The sequence below is a fragment of the Medicago sativa genome, chromosome 6 (genome assembly GCF_051527215.1).
Source record: "Medicago sativa cultivar Bolivia chromosome 6, Bolivia_mono, whole genome shotgun sequence".
Classification (NCBI taxonomy): Eukaryota; Viridiplantae; Streptophyta; class Magnoliopsida; order Fabales; family Fabaceae; genus Medicago; species Medicago sativa.
The window spans coordinates 85,823,702-85,849,530 of record NC_140754.1 but is presented as its reverse complement, the minus strand read 5'-3'; the positions used below and the strand labels follow the sequence as shown (position 1 = coordinate 85,849,530).

Genomic DNA, 25,829 nt, shown 5'->3' with positions numbered 1-25,829 from the left:
AAATTATTAATGGACTAATGGTGGACTACGTTGATTTGTTTTGTGCTTTATATATTCCTTTACAATTTTGAGTCTCAACAACTCTACGCACCAACCCGTAAGATTTAGATTTGGGGTCATGCTAATAAGTGTTTTAAAAATATTATTTAAGAAAATTATAAAATTGATAAATATATTTAAGCAAAATACAAGTTAAACACATGTAAAATTAATAAATATATACAATTTTTTAGGTAGAAGTCATTACTTTTGGAAGTTGTTTTTGCGGTCACTCGATGAATTTTGAGGGTTTGACTCAAGTTTTTTTTATCGGTTGTTGAGTGGGTTTTGGTTTTGATTTTGATGGTTAGTTTTTATTGGTTTCTACGGTAGCCGTCGGTTGGATGGTGTTTTATTGGTTTATTGGATATTGTCTTTGATGTACAAATGTGTATGACTTTTCTTTTCGATGTTTCACCTATATAGGACACCCTTTGATATCTCTTTTTCAGTCTCGTATGTTTCTATTCATTTTGTAGAGGGACTTGGTTAAACAAAATCTTGGGTATTGTCAGACGAAGTAATGTTAAATGTACTGGCAACATTTGTCCATCTTATCAAGAATAGCAATCGATGGACAATTTCATAGTCTCTTTTTGGCTATGAATATGGGTAATAAATAATAAGGGAGGTATTTTGGATGAGTTCAATGCAATATTCGGTGCTCTTGATAAGGCCAAGTTGAAAGGTTGGACTAAAGTGTGAGTTGAATCATATTTTAAGTGTTTGTGAACTGCTTTACAGTTCACAAATGAGTCAATGACGAGGTTTGACCAATATTTTTTGATCGAGGTTTTAGAATAAAAATGTATTGTGTTTCACTCTAGGGCAAAAAGTGTTAGCGCAGCAGTTACACAGCAATAAAAGCAGAAGCAGTTTAAGTTTTGTTTGGGTTTACTGGTTTTGTGATTTAGTGAATTTAAGAGAATGAGAAGAGAGAAAAATAATGAATTGAGGAATGTTGAAAATGTATTATTGATTCTTATGAAAATTTGTACAAAGAATGCGCTTATATGCAAGCAAGTGTTATGTTACTTGAAGCACAAGTAAGTAACAACTCTAACTCTTATTTTCCTAAAACTTCTAACCAACTTGTAACAAACTTCAAAACAAACTAAAACAAAGTGTGATCAATCAACTAATCATGATTATCACTAATCTAAACTTGAATTATCAACTAAACTAACATCCTCCCTTAATTCAAGTTTCCACTTCCTTCATGCCAATCAAGCTTCTGAGCTTGATGAACCTGTCAATCTTCAATGCCTTAGTGAATATGTCTGCAAGCTACAGCTCAGTGAAGCAATGGACAATTTGCAATGCACCTTTGTTCACTTGCTCCCTCAGAAAATGGAACTTAGCCTCTATGGAATTTACTGAAGTTGCAGAGGGACTAGTGATGATGATGGATTGCAGTTCATCATATTGAACCTCTTCAATATATCAGATGCATACTTCATTTGATGCATCACTAGTTCCTCTGCAACTTCAGTAAATTCCATGCCTAAAAAATATGTCAAGTTTCCTAAATCTGACATTTCAAACTCATTCATCATCTGAGTTTTTAATGCTTCTATCTCATTCACATCACTACCAGTCACTATCAAGTCATCAACATATAGACAGATGAGTAGTTGATTACCCTTAATTCCTTTCTTCACATATACATCATACTCAGACTTGCATTTGACAAATTCTTGCTGCACAAGAAAATTGTCAATTCTTTTGTTCCAAGCTCTTGGTGCCTGCTTCAATCCATACAGTGCCTTGTGTAATCTATACACCATATTCTCCTTCCCTTTGATTTTGAAACCTGGTGGTTGTGTCACATACACTTCTTCATCTAAAGAACCATTTAGAAAAGCAGTTTTTACATCCAAATGATGCATTGGCAGTTCCTTCCACAAGCTATAGCAACTATCAATCTCACAGTCTCTAGTCTTGCTACTAGAGCATAAACTTCAAAGTAATCCATACCAGTCTTTTGCATGAATCCCCTAGCCACTAATCTTGCCTTGTGTTTGGCTACTTCACCATATGGCTTCAGTTTCAACTTGAAAATCCATTTCACATTTATTTGTTTCTTGCTAGTAGGTAGTTCAATCAGTTCCCATGTGTTGTTTCTGTTGATTGAATTCAATTCTTCAGTCATAGCATTCTTCCATACATCTTCATTCAATGCTACTTCATAATTGATTGGTTCTGCATCTGCTAATTGTGCAAAATGAACAAATTCCCCTTCTTCATTAACTAAATTATCTGGAGTAACTTCATGTCCAGCTAATCTAGTGGAGGCAAATCTATGTCTGACTGAAGTTCTAGTGGCTTGATTCTCTTCAACATGTACTTTAGGTTGAACTTCTGTATCAAGTTGAACTTGTTCAACTTGATCATCTTCTTCAATTATTGTGGGAACTGTGTGATTGGAACTCTTGCCTTTCTTATTCCAATCCCATGCTTCATTCTCACAGATTTTAACATCTCTAATAATCACTATTAAATGATTTAGAGGATGATATAACCTGTATATATGCACCTGTTTCATGATAACTAACCAGCATCATAGGCTCACTCTTGTCCCCCAACTTTCTTCTCTTTGTAACAGGGATATGCATATAGCATAATGAACCAAAAACTCGTAAACTTCAGGTAGATCTAGACATTTGTTATATGTGTGGTTAAATTTTTTAAATATCTCTTCCTCTAAATGGAAAACCACACCTCAAAAGATATTTTCTTTTTAGGGAACCTCAAAAGATACTTAGTAACTAGAAGGGGTGTGTTCACATGAACACAATATTCGTCCTTCATTTGCTAGTTTAATTAAACAATGACTTTGTGAGCACAATTCTACAAGGATACCACAATATAAAATTGTCAATTTGTCATTCATGAATCATATTCCAATTCAACAAGTTCAATTCTATGTACATATTTATAAACTAATTAACATTCGAATTCTACTTCTATGTATGTTGATACCTTTCAATTCTAACTAATCATCATTTCAATTCTATGTAGTTAATACATTCCAATTCAATAACTAAAAACTAACATTCCAAAATTCCAATTTCAATTCAAACTAACAAAAAAAAGTGTTCATAACTAAATTCTAATCCCAATCTTAATAAATACAACATCTTATGTTCATGAGAAACAAAATTCTAATTCCAATTCCATCAACTTTATTTTGTTTTGAACTTACTAGTCTCCAAATACGTTTCGATTAAATATGACACAAAAAACACTCTTATTGCAAGTTTTAATGACATTCCTATTTGTACGTAAGCGAAAAAATTAATATTTTTCGTTAAAAAGGAAGAAGAAATTACTTGACCATAGGCATAGTAATGGAGCGGGATGGAGACATGTTTCACCATCCCCGTCTCCATCTTCGATTCTCATATACTTACCATTACCCTACGCTCAATCAACGGTGATGAGCAATTGAATCTCATCCTCGTCCTCGACGAGTTCGAGTATCCCATCCTCATCCTGTAACCGTTGTGAATCATTTTTTAATAATTTTTTTTATAGTTCTGAGGTCAATGTTGTAATGCATTTTGAAATCAAAGAAAACCGAAATCTTGTTAAAGTGAAAAAAACTCGTCAAATTAGAGTAGCTATGGATGGATACCCGCATTTACAAGTATTGTTGCTATGCCTACTTACTTGACATTCCATTACGCGTATGTAACTACAAAGTCATTAGCTTTTGTATTATTTATTTTTTGACGGGTGCTTTTGTATTATTTATTTATGGTATATGATAAAGGAAATAATAGATCTACCTTTACTAATCCAACTTTAGGTCCCTCCACTACGCGTTCAAATCATAATAAAAAGATTTAGTCAGAAAAAAAATCATAATAAAAAGATGTGTAAAAAAATATCAATATAAAATGACCATCATAACAAATTAATAATGGACTAATGGTGGACTGCGTTGATCTGTTTTGTGCTTTATATATTCCTTTTGAATTTTGAGACTCAACACCTCTACGGTACAAGCCCTTTATATTAAGATTAGGGAGTCATACTAGCAAGTGCCTTAAAAGTTAAAAATATTATTTAAGAAATTATAGAAAGAAATTTTATCTTGAAAATACAAGTCAAACACATGAAAAATTAATAAAATTAATAAATATACAGCTGTTTATGTAGAAGTCATCATCACTTTTGGAAGTTGTTTTTGTGGTCACTCGCGATGGATTTTGAGGGTTTGGCTCAAGTTTTTGTTTTGGTTGTTGAGCGTGGGTTTTGGCTTTGATTTTGATGTTGATTTTGATTTTGGTGGTTTGTTTTTATTGGTTTCTATGGTTGCCCTTGGTTGGGTGGAGTTTTTGTTGGTTTGTCGGATGTTGTCTTTGATGGACAAGGTGGATGAATTTTTCTTTCAGTGTTCACCTATATACGACACCCTTTGTAAGCTAGGTCTTTTCAATCTTGTGTATGTCTCTATTCATTTTGTTGAGGGACTTGGTTAAAAAAAAAAAAGAAATCTTATCTAACGTCAGACTAAGTAATGTTAAATGTACTGGTAACATTTGTCCATCTTATCAAGACTAGCAAAGTGATAGACAAATCCATGGTCTCCTTTTGGCTATAAATATGGGTAATAAGGGTGCTCTATTTTGGCTGAGTTCAATGCAATCTTCGGTGATCTTGAGAAGGCCAAGTTGAAAGGTTGGACTAAAGTGTGGGTTGAATCATCATATTTTAAGGTTGCTACTATCGTAATTTCTAACAATATAAGTGTTTCTTGGGCTCTAAGAAATCGATGGGTTAACTATGGTCTCTCCATTTTTATTGTGGTCAAATTAATAGGGAAGTTGGCGATCATTGTCTCTGTAGATAACAAAACACTGTCTCTATCAACTGAGTTATATTCATGCGGACAATTGTCGTTTAAAAAGTTTACTTTCATGAATCATACCTTAAAAATAAAGTGCTTTTCTGCAATCACACCACTCTAGAATACGCATGCTAAATTTTATATATTTTACCACAAAAAAGAAAAAAAGTAACGCATGCTGTGTTCTGTATGATAAATCACTATTAACGCACTGATTATATTTAATTAGTTTTATTATTTTCTTAATTCATGTAAAGTGGAGTATGGTCCCTAGTGTTTTCTTTCGAATCCTTTATAATAACTGTTATCAACCCAACACTTTCATCACATCATCAATAATCCATACTCAATATAGATTAACCTGTCCTCTCTTCTTTTGTTCAAAAAAACATTTCGACTCTTCTCATGGCTGCATCACCATCCTCATCATCCATCACGAATGATGGGTACGAATACGATGTGTTCCTCAGCTTTAGAGGCCCTGATACACGTCGTGATTTTACAGGAAATATTTGGAATGCTCTGCATAACAGGGGAATCCGCACCTTCAGGGACGACTTGGAGATTTACAAAGGGAATAATATCGAGAAATCACTTTACGAAGCTATTGAAAAATCAAAGGCGGCCATCATTGTTCTCTCTCCGGATTATGCAACTTCATCCTTTTGTTTAGACGAACTTTGTCATATCCTTAAATGCATAAAGGGAAGGGGTCGATTTGTCTGGCCAATCTTTTATGAAGTTGACCCTTCAAATGTGAGATGGTTGGAAGAGAGTTATGGAAAAGCAATGGCTAAACATAAAGAGAGCAATTTTTATAGCGAAGATAAGTTGCAAGAATGGGAAAAGGCTTTGCATCAATTTGCTAATTTGTCTGGTACCGTTTACAAATGGAAGACAGGGTATGTATATATGTTCTTTATATTTGCTTTTGTCTAATTTCTACAATTTAAGATATAATAAAGGGGTTTGCTACAATAGACCCACTCTATTTTGTGAAGGTCTATTTTAGCAAGATACACCTTTTACTTTAGACAATAAATACCCCTATGTTGTTTTTTGAAAAAGACAAATATGAAGGATAAAAGTGTAAATTGCTGTTTAAATATTTATTTTTATTTTTTAATTTCTGCTTTTGGGTCCCACTCTCTCTTCTCTCTTACCTTTCTTCTTCCAATTTTTTCTACTCACCTGAACTTGTTCAAATTCAAAGAAGATACGCAGTAGAGATTTAAAGAAGATCCAAATCCAAATTTGAGTGTAATTAGTTCCTCTAATTAGTACGCTTCATTGGAGCATTAAGTTGATCCCTTCAATTTTCGTCATCTTTCATGAGGCTTCCATTGAAGCACGCACAGCAGTGATGGCACACAAAAAGAAGACGAAGTTTGAGTGTTTTGAACTCTTTCTTTTTTATTATTTTCATTTCATCACATTTTGTTACGGATCAACCACATAATTCACCAATAATAATTTCTCCACGTATAGAAGGAAAATGTAGAGAAGCAAGCTTTAAACATAAATCAATTGTGTAGTTGTAGCTGGGAAGACAATCACAAAAAGTGAAAGAGAAACAGGACGTGGGGGAGTGGAAGAGACAAGAAAATATTGGAAAATAAAAAAAAAATTAACCTTTAAATGGAAATGACTTTTGTATCCTTTAAATTTGATTCTCTCAAAAACCAAAGATGTGGGTTTTTTGTCCAAGTCAAAAGGTGCATCTTGCTAAAATAGACCTTCACAAAATAGAGTGGGTCTATTATAGCAAACCCCTATAATAAATACATAAATGTTACTTAATCTGTATACGATTTTGACACAAGTATGCGATACTTACCGTTCACACAAGAATTACAAGGTTAACACAAATATGACTCCCGAATAATCTATTAAATATATTTGGATCTTTTTTTTTTCTTCTTTCGGTTATGAGCAAATACCTCCTGAAATTTTGCACTTATGTGAGTTTATATAATTTTATATAAGTGCAAACTTTTAAGATGGTATTTGCTCATAACCGTAAAAAAAATTCAGATTTAAAAAAAAAATTAAATTTTTTATTTTACCAACTGTGACGTGGCATGACACATCAGTCACATGACAGTGCCACGTAGACAATCAAATACCACGTCTTATTAAACATATTTTATATTTGAACATTGTTTTTCGACACATAACGTTAATATTATTTTTTTTTCTTCATATAGTGAACACAGTTTGAAGATGTAGTTAATCACAGTTAATTGATAATTAGTGAACATAACATGTTGTATTATTATTTTGGCTTAAATGCATTTTTTTACCCTTAACTTTTAAAAAGTCGTGATTTTGCCCCATAAAATAAAAACAATTTTGTCATATACATTCAAAAAAGTTATGCTATTTTGACATTCAATCTTTAGGGAAATATATTTTTTTGCCCTTTATCTTTACAAATAGTTACAGGTTTGGCCCCCTGATTCGGGACGTGGCATCTTTTTTGGAACGTTCTGTAAACTTGGGGGTTCAAATCGTTGTTTTTTTTTTTGTTAGGGGACCAAAATCGTAACTTTTTAAGTTAGTTGGTCAAAAATGCATATAAGCCTATTATTTTTTAGAGAACATGTTGTAATTTAGTAACCATATAATGAATTAACTTAACCAAATATTTACTTTTCATTAACCATATATTTAGGGACAAATACTTTCTTGTAAGTGGTTTTATAATTTGGGTAGAAACAATAAATTTGGGGAAAAATGCAATTTAAAAATTAACATAAAGGGCAATTTAATAATTTGGTGACAATTTAATAAGAGTAATAAATTATTATTATATTTAGGGACAACTTTCTTGTAAGTAGTTTTATAATTAGAGACGTAGTTAGTTATGTTTTTTTATACTAAAGTTAGTTATTTTTAATAGATGGTTAATAAACATATTTTGTATTTGAACAATGTTTTTTGACACATAACGTTGTTAATTTTTTATTTATTTTATGGTTATCACAGTTTGAAGATGTGGTTAATTATATTTAATTAATAATTAATGATTTTTTTCTTAGACAACTTGTAACTATGTAATGAATTAAATTAACCATATATATATATATATATATATATATATATTAACTAAATGGCTGAGCTCAATCGTTTAATAAGCTTCTATTAAGATGAATTGTTCGAGAAGAGAATGAGAGGAGAGAGCTACCAAGAGAGACATGATCGCTTGCGATCATTCCGGCGTTCATTATCGCCGGAAGTGAGGACAGATTGTTGGGGGGGGGGGGGGGGGGAAGGGATCCAAGCAGGGTGCCACAAACGGGGAGGGATGGGGACGATTGGCAGGATGCGAGACCAAGACGTGGGAAAGCGCGACGACAGGATGATTATGGTCAAGACAGATAGAAGGGGAGAAAGCGTCATGGAGGTTCTACAGCCAATGGATTGCGGCAGTCTAGGTCAAGGGTTATTACTGGGTCGCGAATGGGAATGGACGGCAGGGGCATCACTAGGGTTTCAGACGGTTCAGGTATTGGTAAAGGCAACTTTCGGTGGAGGTCTGCTTCAAGGAAACCGCACAGGTCTGTGGTGGTAGAAAGCGCAGCAGCTGTTACTACTGGGAAGCCACATGTAATCAGAGGTGCAAGGGATGATACAATAGCAGATTCATCAATCAAACGGTTTGTAACTTTCTATTTTATGAACTTTCCGGGACAATTATATAATTTTTATTTGAGGAAAGGGTTTGAGGTATGTGGTATTCTCAAAGAGGTTGTCGTTCCTAGCAAACGTAACGTGTATGGGGAGGTTTATGGCTTTGTTAGGTTTTGAAAAGTTAGAGATGTTGGTAAACTCTTGAAAGCGGTGAATGCGGTTTGGTTTGGTAATTTCCTAGTTAATGCTAGAGTGGCAAGGTTTGATCGAGCGCTGTTGAGGTGCGAGGTAGGGATGGTGAGGATGGTCGCGGTGGTGTGGAGAAGGTTACGGATAAAAAATTGGTGAGGGAGAAGGAGGGTATCGTGGAAGGGAAGCAAAGGGCTGAGGGAGAAAAAAGAGAAATTCTGGAGGGTGTGAATGGCTGTGGCGATGGTATGGCTGATGTGACGATTGGGAAAGTGTTGGTTCCGGTGAGGGTAGGTAAGAAGCACGTTATGGAAGGTAAGGCTGATGAGGGGAAAGTCCAGAGGGAGGTGGTGCATGCGGTGGGAGGAATAAAGGGCAGCGGACATGATTCAAAACTGATCCGGAAGTACAGGTCTCAAGAAGATGATTTAGAATGGGCACGTAAAGGTGTTGTGGCTTCTATTAACAACGGGGAAGTGATACGTGTGGTTCAAAACAGAATTGAGGATGCTGGTTTTTCAGATTTGGATATTGTTCCGTTGGGTGCTGACAAAGTATTTATTCGAAGCTTAACGGACTCGTATGTTTCAAATATGTTGGAGGAGGCTTCTGAATTTTTTAATCCCTTTTTTGTAAATTACAGTCGATGGGATAAGAAGCCAATACCATTTCAACGAGGCACTTGGTTGAGACTATATGGGATTCCCCTTCATGCGTGGAATGAATCTTTTTTTAAACTTTGTGTTTTGGTTTGTGGGCGGTTTTTACGATCAGATAGTTGTTCATTGGAAAAAGAAAGGTTTGATTATGCTAGGGTATTGGTTGCAACTTCTTCTCTGGATATTATTTCAGTGGTGGAGAAATTATTAGTTGATTATGTGTTGACGGAAGTGAAGATTGTTGAGGAATGGGGTTTCAACTTAGGGGACGACGTCTGTCTGTATGAAGAGGGTGATGGACAACTTGAGCAGAAGGACAATGAGGAGTTTCATGATGATCCGGATATGAGTAATAATGTTGATACGTTTGTTGGGAAAATTGTGGAGGATTTAAAAGCGGCTGAGGTATCGGAACATTTTGATTCCGACAATCCGAGGAAAGAGGTGGAGGGTGTTGATGAATGCAATGGGGCGTCAAAAATGCAACGTGAGGATTCCCCAAAGGAGGTGGCCGTACCTTAAGTTCAGATCGAGACTGATATACCATTACCTAACGACTTACTTGGTGATGAAAATACAAAAAATGTGATGGTAGAAGATGAGGGTGGCGTTCCTAATGCGGTTGTTATTCGCAAGAGGCGTACGTCCTCTTGCTCACCTCGGGCAGGGAGGTCGTCAGTGTCCGGACCTTGGAGCCTAGAGTGGTTACGTGATCAAGTTCATGGTGAGGCAGGTATTGTTTCGTCATCTAGAAAGAAGGGTAAACAGGTTGCGGATACCAAAAAAGCTAATCAATCTGTCGTGGACATGGTATGTAAGCGTAAAAAGGTCGGTGGTTTGCTTCGTCATTCTGTCCATTCTTTGAAGAAGGTGGTGAGGCTCCCTTCAAAAGATAGGTCGGCAGTGGTACGTCATTTACAGAGGAAAGTTCGTAAAAGAAAAGGTACTGAAGGTGTGACTAAATCTGTTGTTTTTGTGTCCAAAGTTGTGTCGGAGGGTGCTTCTTCTTCGTCTTTTGTTAATAATGACTGGAAAAATTGGGTGGTTTTGCATGGTAATGAGGATGTGGAGGTGGAGGATGTGTGGGGTATGGGGAAAGCGATAGGTGTTAACTTTAAAGGGGATAGTCAGAATAGGTTTAATGTGCTCGCGAGAATGAGGAAGGATAAAAAGAAGTCAACAATTAGTGGTGAGGGTGGTGGAGAGGGACGGTCAGGGAGGGAGGTATAGGTGTGTTGGTGGAGTGTGGGGAGGGTGAGGGTGGTTTTTATGAAGATTTTATCTTGGAATGTTAGGGGGTTGGGTGGTGCAGAAAAGAGAAGGGATGTCCGATTGCTGGTGGGTGAGAAATTACCGTATATATTATGTCTTTAGGAAACAAAATTGCAGACTTGTGATGATTTTGTGTGTGCTTCTGTGCGGGGAACATCTCCACATTCTTTTTCTTTTCGTCCGTCGGTGGGGGCCTCTGGAGGTATTTTAACTGTTTGGGATAGCTCGGAAGTGGAGGTGTGGGATTCTACTAGTGACAATTATTATCTGATGATTCATGGTCGCTTTGTCAAATCCGAGGAAGAGTTTTATTTGTTCAATGTTTACGCCCCGTGTGATAATTCAGCACAGCATGTCCGTATCGTATCCACTCGATTCGTTATGTTGGGTGACAAAAAAGTGTGTATTTGCGGTGATTTTAATGCAGTTAGGAATGATGATGAGAGAAAGTCAAGAAGAAATGGCAACATGTCCGTATCGTATGTTCCTTTTAACCGTTTTATTGAGGATAATATGTTGGTTGATCTTCCGTTGTTTGGTCGTAAATTTACTTGGTTTCGAGGTGATGGCAAATCAATGAGCAGGTTGGACAGGTTTCTTCTTTCGCAGACCATTGTCCTTTGGTGTTATTGATTGATGAAGAAAATTGGGGACCGAGACCAACTCGGTTGTTGAAATGTTGGCAAGACATACCTGGGTATAAGCAATATGTTAGTGAAAAATGGAATTCTTTTGAAGTTTCTGGATGGGGTGGTTTTGTTTTAAAGGAAAAATTCAAGTTGATCAAAGTGGCTCTGAAAGAATGGCATGTGTCTCATACTCAAAATTTATCAGGAAAGATTGCTTCTTTGAAGAATAGACAGGCCACTCTTGATGGAAAAGCTGAGGAGGTTGACCTTTCTGAGGAGGAGACTGTCGAATTGTTTGGTGTTTCGTCGGACATTCATTCGTTGTCTCGGCTGAATACTAGTATTTGTTGGCAGCAATTTAGGCTCACTTGGCTTCGAGAGGGTGATGTTAATTCAAAATATTTTCACTTTGTGTTAGCAGGTAGGAAGCGTAGAAACAATTTGGTGTCGATTTACGTGAATGGTGTTGTGGTGGAGGGTGTGCAGCCTGTTCGTCAAGCAGTGTTTTCTCATTTTGCAAGTCACTTTCAGTCTCTCAATTTACAAAGGCCGATGATTGATGATTTACAGTTTAAAAGGTTGTCGTATGCTGATGGGGGCAGCCTAACTAATGTTTTATCTTGGTTTTCGGGTGTCAAACATTGATTAAGTTTGAACCTTTCTAACCTTTGATATCTCATTTTTTCTTGGGAAGGGAAAAAATAAGCAAAACCCTTGAGAATCAAGGTCCGGGAGTTGTTTTCGCTACGGGAAGGTGTTAGGCACCCATAACGACTATAGTATCCTATAGGAACCGTCTTTACTTTCTACGCGCGCGCTTTATTTTTAAATGCTATTTGAAAAAAATGATATTTACACCTAAAGTTTGCTAAGTGAAGAATTGGAGGGAGAAGAAAGTGTTTGAATTTTTGTTTTATTTGAATTGAAGGAATATTGTTTCCTTGCCTACGTACCCTTTTAAGGGATCAAATCCACCGTAGTTCTCTTCCAAAAATGTTTTTGCTTTTGTTGGTTGATTTTAAGTTTTGGAAAATGGAATTTGAAAGAATGAGAGAGAGAGACCTCAAGGGCATAAGATTGTGAAATTGTGAGGTTGAATTAGTTATTTTGCAAAAGAAAGTCTAAGCATTATTAAGATTCATTAAGATTTTATTTAAGAAAAGAAAAGGAAAATACAATGGGATTTTGATCCCAAGGTTTATTTAGAAAATGATTTGAGTGATGTTGTTCATATTTTTTGGGAAAAGGAGTTTTTTCTAAGTATTAAAGTTCCTAAACATACATCTAAACATACATATCCTAAACATACATCTAAAAATATCTATGTGATGTGTGTGCATGTGTCGGTGTACATCATTAGAGTCCATTGTCCTTTACATCATTGGCCTAAATACAAACTACTTCCCTTGTGAGAACTTAATCTCACATAAATTGAATTAAAGCCAAAAAAATAAGTGCAAGAGAAATGAGATGGGAAAGTGAGATGAAGATGATGAAGTATGCTCATGAAACAAGAAACAAAAATGGTTAGTAGCATATGATAATATCAAGAAAAATAAAGCAAGTAAAATGCTATAACGAAATGGTAAACTAACAACAAAAAGTAGCAAAAATACACCTAACAAAATACCATAAGTCCAAAGCAAATAAAAGACTTATAATCCTCACATCATGACAATTTTCAAAGAGTTTTAGATTCAGCCCTAACATGAGAATCACAAGACAATCACAAACCAAAGAATTATGGTGTATTTATAGGCCTATTTCGCACTAATTTTGCACATAATAACATTCAAATAACTTGCCACACAAGAAACCAATATCACATATCACAAACAGCACCAAGTATTCCAAATCAAACAACAAACAATGCCTCAAAGTTACTCATCAAGCACCAATTATCATGAGCCAAAATATTGGAACTAAAATGTGCAAAAAAGTTTCACAAAATATGACAAAAAAACAACACAAGTCACACACAATTTCACATGTATTTTTCCATCAATTTTCAACATGCAAAAGGTCACAAGAAACAAGTCTTGATCATCCAAAACAAATGTAAAAGAAATCACAAGGTTTTTACAAGTTTTTAACAAAGTTTTTTAACAAAAAATGAAAAAAAAAAAGAATTGAATTAACAAAGAAACTATTGCCTTTTCCACATTTTTAGATCCAAATTAATCATGTACTAATGCAAAAAAAAAAAAAAATTAGATATAACAAAAAAACCTTGCAAATTTTTAGAACATTTTAGTACAAAAATTGATCAAACAGGGGTGTATACAGCAAGAAATTATCAAGAACACACAGGGAAGGGGGGTGTGAGTAGCAACACGCATGCAGTCATGGCATAAGGCAGTTACTGGGCCTAAGAATGCAGGAAATGGGTCGAACAGGGTCTGGAGCGGGTCGAACCGGTCCAAAGGTGGTATAAAGCCTAAGGAACCGGTTCAACCCTCATTTCCCACACTACCTTCTCTCTCTAGGTTCTAAACACTCTCCTCTCTCTCTAACCATGCTGATCGGAGAAGATGAAGACAGGTGGTCCGGTGCGGTGGTCGGCCGGCCAAAGTGGCGGCGCCACCGCGTCGGAAGTTTAAACTTTCATTTTTTTTTTAATTTTTTTTAAACTAAAACATTCATCTTCATCTTCTCTACTCAAATCCGTATTCAAAATCTCGAAAACAAATCAAACGAAGCCTAGATCTACACATTATCAAAAGTTCTTTTCAGACACAAACAACATGAACACGATACTGAATCGAACGAATCGGAGCATGTGCGAAGGAACATACCTCTGTTAGATTGGAGACAAACAACTACGACGGAAAACTTCTACCAATTCTTGTTTCGATTCGGATCGTGAGCTCCTTGTTGGATTCGTCCACCTTCTCTTTTGTTCTGTTCGGATTCACCTTCTTCTTCTTGGTTCTTCGCGGTTTTGGCTCCGTTTGGTGCTTAAAGGCTTAGATTGTCGAATCGGTTGATATTGTGTTTGAGGATGGTGTAGATCGGATGAGTTTGTGTTGTATGAGCAAGAAAATTAAATTGTTGTTGTGATTATGATGGAAAGGATTTGTTAGTTCATGGTGATGGATTCAGATTATGTGTTGTTGAAATGGATGAAGGTTGTTGGAAATTGCTCATGCTGTTCATACATGTTCTTGAGTGTTCATGAATGTTCATGAACATTCGTAGTAGTTCGTATTTTTTTTTGTTATTATTGGTGGATTTGATCTGAGAAAGAGAAGAAAGAGAATGGAAAAAGTGTTTCTGCTGATTTGGCAGATTCAATAGTGTTGAATTTCTGGAATTTTTGTTGGATTAGGGTTTGAAGGTTCTGGAGGTTGAAGATGAAGATCTTCAATCTCTCATGGCTTTCGATCTGGAAATTGGAGAGAGAAAATGGTAAAACTGTTTTTTTGTGACTTTTTGTGATCTGTGCCCAATGATTGAATCCCCTTGACTTTGACTGTGACTGGGCTTTTATAGCTGATGACTGTGACGATTGGACAAATGAGAAAATGACATGTGAACTGGACTTGTAACTAACTCTCTTTGGACTAATCTGCAGAAAACTGAAATAAAAGGACTAAAATGCAAAATAACAAAAGGACTAAAATGTAATTAAAATAAAATTGGTAAAAAATGTAATTTGAAAATAACGTAAAGTGAAACGATTAAAAATAACAAAACGGACTAAAATGAACCAATTACTTAAATGAGGTACTTCAAAGTAACCTCTCTCTGCCAAAATTTCGTGTGAAATGACCATAATGCCCCTAGGGACTAAAATGACTCGAAACGACTCAAATGCACTTTAAAATGGTTTTTTAACAAGGAATTAAAACAAGAGTTTATTCAAGCAAATTAAAAGACTCAGAGACAATTTTTTAGGGATTAAACAGAGCTTTAACACTGGAAATGACTAAAATGCCCCTAGGGGCTAAACTGACTCAAAATGACTTCGACTGTGATTTTTGAAATGGATTTTAGCATGGGATTGAAACAAGGACTTATTCAAACCAATTGAAAAGACTCAAACAATTTTCAAGGACTAAAATGAATTTGAATGCAGGAAATGACTAAAATACCCTTTTTCATGAATTTTGCAAATAACGTTGAAATAAGATGCAGAGGAAGGTGCAATTGATTAGAGACAAATTCAAATGACTTGTAATGCAAGAAAACATGGACAAATACACAGTTGAAAAGATTTGTAAAGCTAAGTTGAGAGATAAAGCAGAGTAAAATGTCAGTGTAAACAATAGCGAATTGGAAATTCTTCAAGAATAATAGACATATATCAAAGACGAAAGAAAATTTTGAACAAGTATTTTTAGGTCCAAAATTAGGGTATAACAACTAAGCCGTTTTTCAGTTGAGGAGGTTAAAGCTGCTATTTGGGATTGTGATAGCTTCAAGAGTCCGGATCCGGATGGTATTAATTTTGGCTTCATCAAAGACTTTTGGGGCGACTTAAAAGAGGATGTTATGAGGTTTATTCGTGAATTTCATCGTAACGGAAAGTTGTCGAAAGGTATTAATTATACTTTTATTGCCCTTATTCCAAAAGTGGAGTGTCCGTAAACTTTAAATGATTTCCGTCCTATCTCTTTGGTCGAAAGTTTGTATAAAATTCTGGCTAAGTTGTTGGCGAATAGATTGCGACAAGTTATTGGTACCTTAATTTCAGATACTCGGTCTGCTTTTGTTAAAAATAGACAAATTCTTGATGGGATTCTGATTGCGAATGAGGTTGTTGATGATGCACGTAAGACCAAGAAAGAGTTGTTGTTATTTAAAGTTGATTTTGAGAAAGCTTATGATTCAGTTGATTGGGGGTACCTTGATTCAGTTATGGGTTAAATTTGTGGAGAAAATGGATGAAGGAATGTGTAACAACAGCTACAACATCTGTTCTTGTTAACGAAAGCCCTACGGATGAATTTTCTTTAGGTAGGGGGCTCCGCCAAGGGGATCCGCTCTCACCTTTTCTTTTTTTGTTAGCATCTGAAGGCTTGAGTGTTATGATGAAAGCAATGGTGGATGCTTCTTTGTTTCGTGGTTATGCTTTAGGTCCTGGAAATTCGGTGGTTCTTTCCCATCTTCAATTTGCAGATGACACATTGTTGTTAGGGGAAAGAGTTGGGCTAATGTTCATGCACTTCGAGCGGTCTTAATTCTCTTTGAGGCGGTGTCTGGTTTAAAAGTTAATTTTCATAAAAGTATGCTGGTGGGGGTTAATATTATCGACTCTTGGTTGACGGAAGCGGTGACGTTGTTGAACTGTAAATTGGGTAAGGTGCCTTTCCTTTACTTGGGGCTTCCTATAGGTGGTAATCCGCGCTTGTTGTCTTTTTGGGACCCTGTTGTTAACCGCATAAAATCTAGACTGTCTGCTTGGAAAAGTCGGTATCTTTCCTTCGGAGGTCGCTTGATTCTTCTTAAGTCTGTCTTGACCGCTCTGCCTGTCTATGCTCTTTCCTGCTTCAAGGCTCCATCAGGTACAATCTTTTCCATAGAATCTCTTTTGATTGAATTTTTTTAGGGGGGGTGTGAGGATCATAGGAAAATTTCTTGGGTTGATTGGAGGTCTGTGTGTAATCGAAAGGAGCATGGGGGTTTGGGGGTTAGGAGGTTGACAGAATTTAATGGGGCTTTGTTGGGAACGTGGTGTTGGCGAATGTTAGTTGATAGGGAGGGACTGTGGTATAGGGTGTTGGTTGCTAGATATGGTAAGGAGGATGGGGGCCGGAGTGGTTCTTTGTGGTGGAAGGAGGTTGTTAAGTTTAGGGACGGGACAGTAGGGGCGGTGAGGGGTGGTTTTCGAGTTGTGTGGCGAGGCGTGTGGGTGATGGTGAAGATACTTTGTTTTGGCATGATCGGTGGTGTGATGACATTCCTCTCAAGGTGCGTTTTGGCAGGTTATTTGATTTAGCTTTAAATAAATCAATAACTGTTAAAGACATGTTTGAGCACGGATTGGGGGAGGAGGGTGAAGCTTGGCAGTGGCGTAGGGTGTTGTGGGTGTGGGAGGAAGAGCTTTTAGCGGAGTGTAGGTTATTACTTGCTGACGTTTCTTTGCAGCCTCTTTATTACGATGTTTGGAAGTGGCTTCCGAACCCCTCAAAAGGGTACTCTGTTCGTGCTGTGTATGCTATGCTTACTGACCATGGAGCACCGTAGGTTTCGTAGGATGTAGACTTGATTTGGCATAGACAGGTACCGCTTAAGGTGTCAATTATGGCTTGGAGATTGCTTCGGGATCGTCTCCCTACTAAAACAAATTTGGCGATGCGTGGTGTCCTTGATGCAAAGGCGTGCCAGTGTGTGGCAGGTTGTGGTTTTAGGGAGGATGTCAGTCATTTGTTCTTGTTGTGTCCTTGTTTTGGGCCGTTGTGGCCTTTGTTGCGCCAATGGATTGGCTTTGATGGTATTGATCATTGTGATATTTCAAGCCATTTTCTTCAGTTTATTCATTCCACAGGTGACTTGAAGGCAAGAAGGTCTTTTCTGCAACTTGTTTGGTTGTTGACTGTTTGGGTTTTATGGAGCGAAAGAAATAATAGAATATTTAATATGAAAGAAAGTTCCATGATTCAGTTACTAGACAGAGTAAAGTATTATTCTTTGTGGTGGCTGAAGGCTAATAAGAATATTTTTGTTTTCGGTGACCAATTGTGGTGGTCGAGCCCGTTGTCGTGTTTAGGCATTGACTGACATCTTTGTTTGTACTTTTGACTGAATTGCTTGTAATTTTCTAGTTGTCTTGTCGGTACACCTTGTGTTGACAGGACTGCTAGTGCAGTGTTTATATATTTCATTTTTGATTGTTAAAAAAAAAAAGACGAATTGTTCGAGAGAACTTAAGTTCAATTTCTAATCAAACTTATATTATTTGAGTCCATTCTTTTTTTGAAGGAAGTCCATTCTTTTAGAAATCAGAATGTTTGCAAAAAAAAAAAATATATATAATTTTCTGGTGGTCGTGGGGAAAAAAAACTAATTTTGTAAAAAATAATATAAAATTATTTATTAACAACAAACCTCTTAAAAATAAACTTTTTAACCACATAACTGACCATAAGTCGTTAACCACATATATATATATATATATATATATATATATATATATATATATATATTTTTTTTTTTTTTTTTTGAAATATAAGTCGTTAAGCACATTACATTCAAAGATTCAATGAATAGTACATATGCCATATCTTCTCTTCTGGCCACCGTGTGAACAATAAATATGTTGTGATGTAAGGATTTGGGTTTGTGTGTAGTCACAACATGCACTCATGCAAGCCATATGAAATAGTTTGATTGAGATCGGATGGTCCAATTTTAAGTCGATAATTTTGTCTTGTTAGAAAATAAAAATATGCTATTTTTTTTAGAATCAGATGCTCACAGATCATCTAATTGCATGAGTGCACTCACTCCGAATTTGTGTCTAAATGGTATTTCTGTAATAAAAACGTGTTAAAAGTTCTCTAGGTTGACTTCATTTCTAATATTGGGCAGGCAAGGATATGAATACATGTTTATTAATAAGATTGTTAGAGACGTCTCAAGAGTGATCCAACCTTTTTCCTTATCAATTCCTGATTTCCTGGTTGGGTTGGAGGCCCAAAAACAAGATGTATTGTCACTTTTGAATGTTGAGTCTAATGATGAAGTCTATATGGTCGGAATCCACGGAATCGGTGGAATAGGGAAAACAACTCTTGCTATTGCAGTTTATAATTCAATTGTCGATCAATTTGATGGTTCGTGTTATCTTGAAGATGTAAGAGGAAATCCAGGGAAACAGGGGTTGATACATCTCCAAAATATCCTTCTTACAAACATATTTGGAGAAAATAAAATTGTGGTAACAAGTGTTAACGAGGGAATTAAAGAACTTCGAGTTAGGCTCAAACAGAAGAAGGTTCTTTTGCTTCTTGATAATGTTGACAAGTTGGATCAGTTATGCGCTATTGCTGGAGAACCCAGATGGTTTGGTCGTGGAAGTAGAGTTATCATCACGACCCGTGACACAAAAGTGCTAGAAAGTCATAGGGTTGAAAGGACACATGAGGTGAAAATGTTGAACAAGGATGAAGCTTACGAGCTTCTTAGATGGAAAACTTTTGAAAGTAACGAAGTTAGTCCAAGCTTTGAAGATGTTTTCAATCGTGCTTTAACCTATACTAGTGGCCTTCCATTAGCTATTGAAATAATCGGTTCTCACTTATTTTCGAAAAAAAAAACAGAAGAATGGAAATCTGCGCTAGATCGGTACGAAAAGATTCCTAAACAAGAGATATTTGAGATTCTTAAAGTGAGCTTCGATGCTTTGGTCCAAGATGATAAAGATGTTTTTCTCGACATAGCTTGTTTCTTCAAAGGATATAATTTGGAAGAAGTCGAAAAAATACTTCATGCTCATTATGGTGACGAAAAGAAAGATCACATCAATGTGTTAATTGAAAAATCTCTCATAAAGTTAAGCGAGTCTAATGTTTTGACATTACATGATCTGATAGAAGACATGGGAAAAGAAATTGTCAGACTAGAATCACCGGATCAGCCTGGAGAACGCAGTAGATTATGGTTTGATAAAGACATAGTTGAAGTTTTAGAAGAAAATACGGTGAGTAAAACTGATATGAATAATTGAACTTTTCATCTTTAACGTTGATTTAGACCTCTTCATTATTCATGTTACTGATGCTCATATTACTAATTTTTCCTTTATAATTTGTGAAGTTATTTAAATATGTGTAACTAAATTCTAATGTATATACATATATTTTGATTCATTTATGCTCGTTTTGTTAACAGGGAACAAGTAAAATTGGAATCATGATGTGTTCAGTTTCCAGGAACGACATTGTAGTCAATTGGGATGGAGAGGCTTTTAAGAATATGACAAAGCTTAGAACACTTGTTATTGAAAGAGTTTCTTTTTCTGAAAGTCCAAAGCATCTTCCAAATAGTTTAAGAGTTCTGCACTTGTGGAAATATCCATCAGAGTGTTTCCCAGTTGATTTTTATCCGAAGCAACTCACAATATGCAAATTGAACTCTACATTTAATCGTTCACGGGAAGTCTTTTTCAAGAAGGCAAGTGTGATGAATTTATGAGTATCTAACTAAATAGAATTACCAACTTTTTTCGTTTTTTTTCTAGTAACAAAATGACATGCCTGTGTTCTTATAATTCTCCAATTAATACTGTCACATTAATTAAGATCACTTGCTCACTCATTTATTTGTTTTTTTTTTTTTTTGTTTTGCAGTACTTCAAGAATATGAGAATTTTACAGTTTAACTATTGTCATTCTTTGAGATCGATACCTGATATGTCAGGTCTCCAAAATTTAGAAGAATTTTCATGTTTGTGGTGTAATGATTTAATTACATTTGATGACTCCATTGGGATGCTGAGTAAACTTCAAATTTTGACTGTCCAATATTGTCCAAAGCTCCAAACTATTCCATCTCTCAAATTACCTTCATTAGAGAAACTCAATCTTAGAGGTTTAGTTATTAAGAGTCTTTCTCCCATGTTGGATGAGTCATTGGATAAACTTAAAATTTTGGGTGTCTTCGATTGTCCAAGTATCGAAATTATTCCATCTCTCAAATTACCTTCATTGGAGAAACTCAATCTTAGAGGTTTAGCTAGTATTGAGAGTCTTTCTCCCATGTTGGACGAGTCATTGGATAAACTTAAAATTTTGAATGTCGGAAACTGTAAACATCTCATAAATATTCCACTCCTCAAATTACATTCATTGGAGGAACTCACTCTTTCCAATTTATCTAGTATTGAGAGTCTTTCTCCCATGTTAGACGAGTCATTGGGTAAACTTAAAATTTTGATGGTTGACTGGTGTAAACATCTCAAATATATTCCACTTCTCAAATTAGCTTCATTGGAAAAACTCACTCTTTCCGATTTATCTAGTATTGAGAGTCTTTCTCCCATGTTGGATGAGTCATTGGATAAACTTGAAATTTTGAAGGTCTATCGGTGTTTTAATCTCATATATATTCCACCTCTCAAATTACCTTCATTGGAAAAACTCACTCTTTCCGATTTATCTAGTATTGAGAGTCTTTCTCCCATGTTGGACGAGTCATTGGATAAACTTAAAATTTTGATGGTCGACCGGTGTAAACATCTCAAATATATTCCACTTCTCAAATTAGCTTCATTGGAAAAACTCACTCTTTCCGATTTATCTAGTATTGAGAGTCTTTCTCCCATGTTGGATGAGTCATTGGATAAACTTGAAATTTTGAAGGTCTACCGGTGTTTTAATCTCATATATATTCCACCTCTCAAATTAGCTTCACTGGAAGAACTCATTCTTTTGAATTTATCTAGTATTGAGAGTCTTTCTCCCATGTTGGATGAGTCGTTGGATAAACTTAAAGTCTTGAATATTGAAAAGTGCCATAAACTGATAAGTTTTCCAACTGTCATGTTGCCTTCACTAGAAATCCTTCATCTTTCATATTGTTTCTGTCTGGAGACTTTTCCACCTATGGTGAGTGGGTCAATGGCTAAACTTAAAATATTGATACTTAAAGATTGTGTAAGGCTCAGGAATATTCCAATTATCAATGTGGATTCCCTAGATGAATTTGATCATTCAGGATGTGAGAGTCTTCAGTTTTCCACCTCTGACTGATGGAAGATATTAATGTTGTTTACTACATTTCATTTTCTCAAGAGCACTCCCATTACAGCGTACGTGTTTTATTCTAATTATGAACCTTATTTTTTAATTCTAATTATGCAGTTTACTCCTCTTTAAAAAGATAATTATGAACCTTTTTTTATTCTAATTATTACAGCGTACGTGTTTTGGAGAAGTTAATTTGAGAAAGGTTGGATTCTACTGGAGATATACTATATCCTGCAGGTCTCTTTTACTGTCAATTAGATCAAAACATACAGTAATTTTCATTACAATTTTTGTGTGTTAATCGTATACTGGAGTAAATGCCAACAGTTTTTGTTGTTTTTGCTGCAATCATTTCATCTCTCAAAGATGCTTCGGATTTTTATTTGAGAAGATTTTCCACACCGTTAATAAATCAATTGCATAGAAGACTGAGCCATTATTACCTTCCAGAAAAAAGTATGAACCCTTATTTAATCCAACTAATTTCCTATTTTAATAGATAAAAATTTATTTTTGAATTTTTTTTGTAGAAAAATGTAACTTTTCACTATTTTTTTAAATACAGGTTCAAGACCATTGTTGATTTGTTTAGTGATATGAGTTGTGCACATAGATTGTTGCATCTGCGCTGCTTAAAAAGTCTCAAACTTTTCAAAATATTCCCTCAAGTTTAATGATTTATTTATGGGTACTAACCATTTTATGGTTGTATTTTGATATTTTTTTTATCTAATTAAAATAATATTTAATTTTGTATCTCTATGAAGTACTAACACACACAATAGTGACATATGGACAACGAAAATTATTTGAAAAAAAAGTGAGTGTCGGACATTGAACACACCTTCTATCATAAGTGTTGGTGCTAGAGTTGTGTGTGTGTGCGCGCGCTATACCGTAGTAGAATTTTAACAAACCACGATTCAAATAGAGGCTAATGCTATAGCACTGTAGCGCATCTAAATTTGAACAAACGGCTATTTTCTGAGATCTGTGATTGGCTTCACTAAAGTTCATCATATGCAGTCAAAGTTTTGATTGTAGAGGATTCATTTCCTTTGATTGATTGATTAAAGAAGTGACTATAGTGTGTTTTATTTTCAGAAACTTCTCTTATGCTCATCTAGCGCAGATGAAGTATATACTTCCCAAAGGTATAGACGGAAGCATAGGAAAACACATTAGTCCAATGTAATCAATGTATTAATCATAATAATAAGGTGTTGTATGATATTTAGTTGAAAATATATTGGATCATTGATGATTATGTAAGCATGTTATACTTGGTTGAAAATGTATTGATGATAATAAAAAATTATCATATGAGATTTAGTTGAATTGAAAATGTTATTGATGATTATGATTATGGTTTATGAGATTTTTTGGCTATATTTATTTTTGTTCTTATATGTATGCAAATTGATTTCATGACCTTAATTTTGATTTTAATTTTTTGTTTTTGCTTTTTGTTGTGGATGGCAGGGGACTGATATTCCAGAGGCTACACTACCAGAACCCTTCAGCCAAAGATGAAACTGTAAATTTGTCAACAGAACTTTCATCAACTTCCAATGAAATTGAACTGTCACTGAACTACTTACATCTGAGTCCATCTTTTAAACGACACTTTTCTCAGAAGAATGTTGCTAACAAGACTGAGCAAGTTCAGAGCTTTTCATCATCTGAAAACTCTCTGTCATCCCATGAATCTGACTGGCTGGATAACCAAGAATGTGAAAGTACATGGCAGAAAGAATGTACACCATTGTCTGATTGTGTGAGTAATAATGTAGAAAGATGCAAGCAGAAGGAATCACCGTCCATGTGTATTCAACGAAATGTTATTAATACACCGGTACATAAGATCTCCCCTCCATATTCCGTTAGCCGCGTTGAAAGCCCTGACTTGAAAATTGTTTCTTGTACGGATAGTTTGTTGACACACACTCCTGCACAGTCAGCACCTGAGAGATTGTTGCTCGGTTCTGATGTTAAGCTTCAGAAAATGACTGCCCAAAAGTCTGGGTCGTGTTTTAAGCCTGCAAAAAGAGTGCTCGACTTTACACTCACAGAATGCAGCGATGATTTGGATAGTAGAGTATACATGTCTAAACCTAGCAGAGGATGTTCTGAGGAGTTCAAACCTTTTGATTCTGTTTCCCCACCTCAGGAGGCATGCGCCTGCTATCAAGTTTTGGTTTTAATTTTCGACTTATCCCTAAAATCATACTTTGCTACTCAATTATTATTCTATTTTGTACCTTTCAATCTATCCTTGCCAGAGAGCTTGCAAAGAAAGCTATTTATTTTCCTAATATTTAGTAGTTCATGTTAAATTCTAACTAGTAAGTGGGGTACTCATCATATATTCATGCATGAAAAAGAGGAGCTTTAGAGATTGTTATAAGATAATGAACATATTGGGTGAGAAACAAGTCCAAGATTTAGAGTAAAACATCGAGGATGGTTATACAAAAACAGTAATGTTTTTATTTATAACACACTTATAATATCGTAGTTTAGTCGATATCTTAGATTGGCTGTGTCAAATAGTTTGTTTAATAGTTTTATAGTGGAGATGGTTTAAATTTTTAGAATAATCCTTTTTCTAGATTGACGACAAAAAAGGGATATACTATTCTCCCATGTTCTTGCTCCATTCGTATCTCGTTTATTCACAGTTCAGAAGTATATGCTTGTGCTCTGTGTTTACTTAAGCATATTCTTGATATCTAATATCCCTTACTTCCACACTTTGCATCTGATTAACATTATTTTCCTTAATTTTTTTTGTTGTTAGTTTTTTTTTTTTGAGGGAATTGTTAAAGTAATTTTTTTCTTGTGAAAGTAATCGATTTCTTGTAAATTGCTTTCTCGATGCAGGTAGATGAAAACCTTGGTCATTCCTTTCAGAAAATCAATGTAGATCAACATTGTTTGGATGCATCGGATAACAATCCTTCATCATTTGCAAGAAGTCGGTATCTTCTGGAGACACTATGTACTGGTGGGTCTCTTTCTTTTTTTCACTGATGAAACCTTTGTTCTTTTAGAGTATCAGTCTCTTTTAGAGATGTGAAAATTTGTGTCTGACTTAACATGAAATTTCAGCCTTCTATGGGCTATTAAAAATCATAATTTTACGTATGTCATGGATATAATGGAATAATAGAACTTAGCAGTTTGATGGAATAGCAGAATTTTTGATGTTATTGGTTAGTGGTGTTTCCCTCAAAAAAGAAAAATTGGTTAGTGTTGTTGTGAGCCAAAATCCTCTGGTGTTGACTTCAAACTATTAATTTTCTCTGTGTTCTTATGCTTGTAGTTTATAAAACCTGTTATATTTGCAGTGTCAAGAATGCGTCAGATTTGGACTCAGTTCGATCGAGGCTTCTCAGCAATGCGAACAAAGGAGATGAGTGAAAGGCTTTTGTTGAATGATAGGGAGTGTTATTTGCGTTGTTGCAAATGATTGTTGGTAATGCTCTGCATTGCTTGGTAATTGTTGGTTGGATTTTTGCACTTACTGTTTTGGTTACAACAACCAGCTATAATGAATATCTTGGCTGGCACATAAGGGATTGTAAGAATAGGTTTTATAAATTGTTCTTAAGCTTTTTAGTTCCACATATTGTATTCTCTGTCTGTCTCAGTTTCTTTTTTGGTTGCTTTCTGTCTCACTGTTCGTGAAACGCTTATTTCACAGAGATTAATGAATATTATAAATGGAAAACGGGATAGTAATTTTTTAAGCGAATGGTAATTTTATTAAATAAACGTTACTTATTATTGGTGTATTAATACTATTAATATATAAAATGAAAGATATGAGTAGACTTATATTGATTTCCTTATGAGAGTG

The 25,829-nt window shown here is 35.3% G+C and overlaps 1 protein-coding gene across 1 annotated transcript; it reads left to right on the top strand.

Moving 5' to 3' along the window:
- The first annotated feature begins 5,217 nt into the window (after positions 1–5,217).
- Positions 5,218–25,596, top strand: LOC146917713 (TMV resistance protein N-like). Its single transcript, XM_085719540.1, has 8 exons — positions 5,218–5,796; positions 18,810–19,920; positions 20,112–20,393; positions 20,570–22,029; positions 22,137–22,204; positions 23,450–24,140; positions 24,851–24,974; positions 25,318–25,596. The coding sequence occupies exons 1-4, from the start codon at positions 5,300–5,302 to the stop codon at positions 21,968–21,970; spliced, it is 3,291 nt and encodes a 1,096-aa protein (XP_085575666.1). The 5' UTR covers positions 5,218–5,299; the 3' UTR covers positions 21,971–22,029; positions 22,137–22,204; positions 23,450–24,140; positions 24,851–24,974; positions 25,318–25,596.
- Positions 25,597–25,829: the final 233 nt, after the last annotated feature.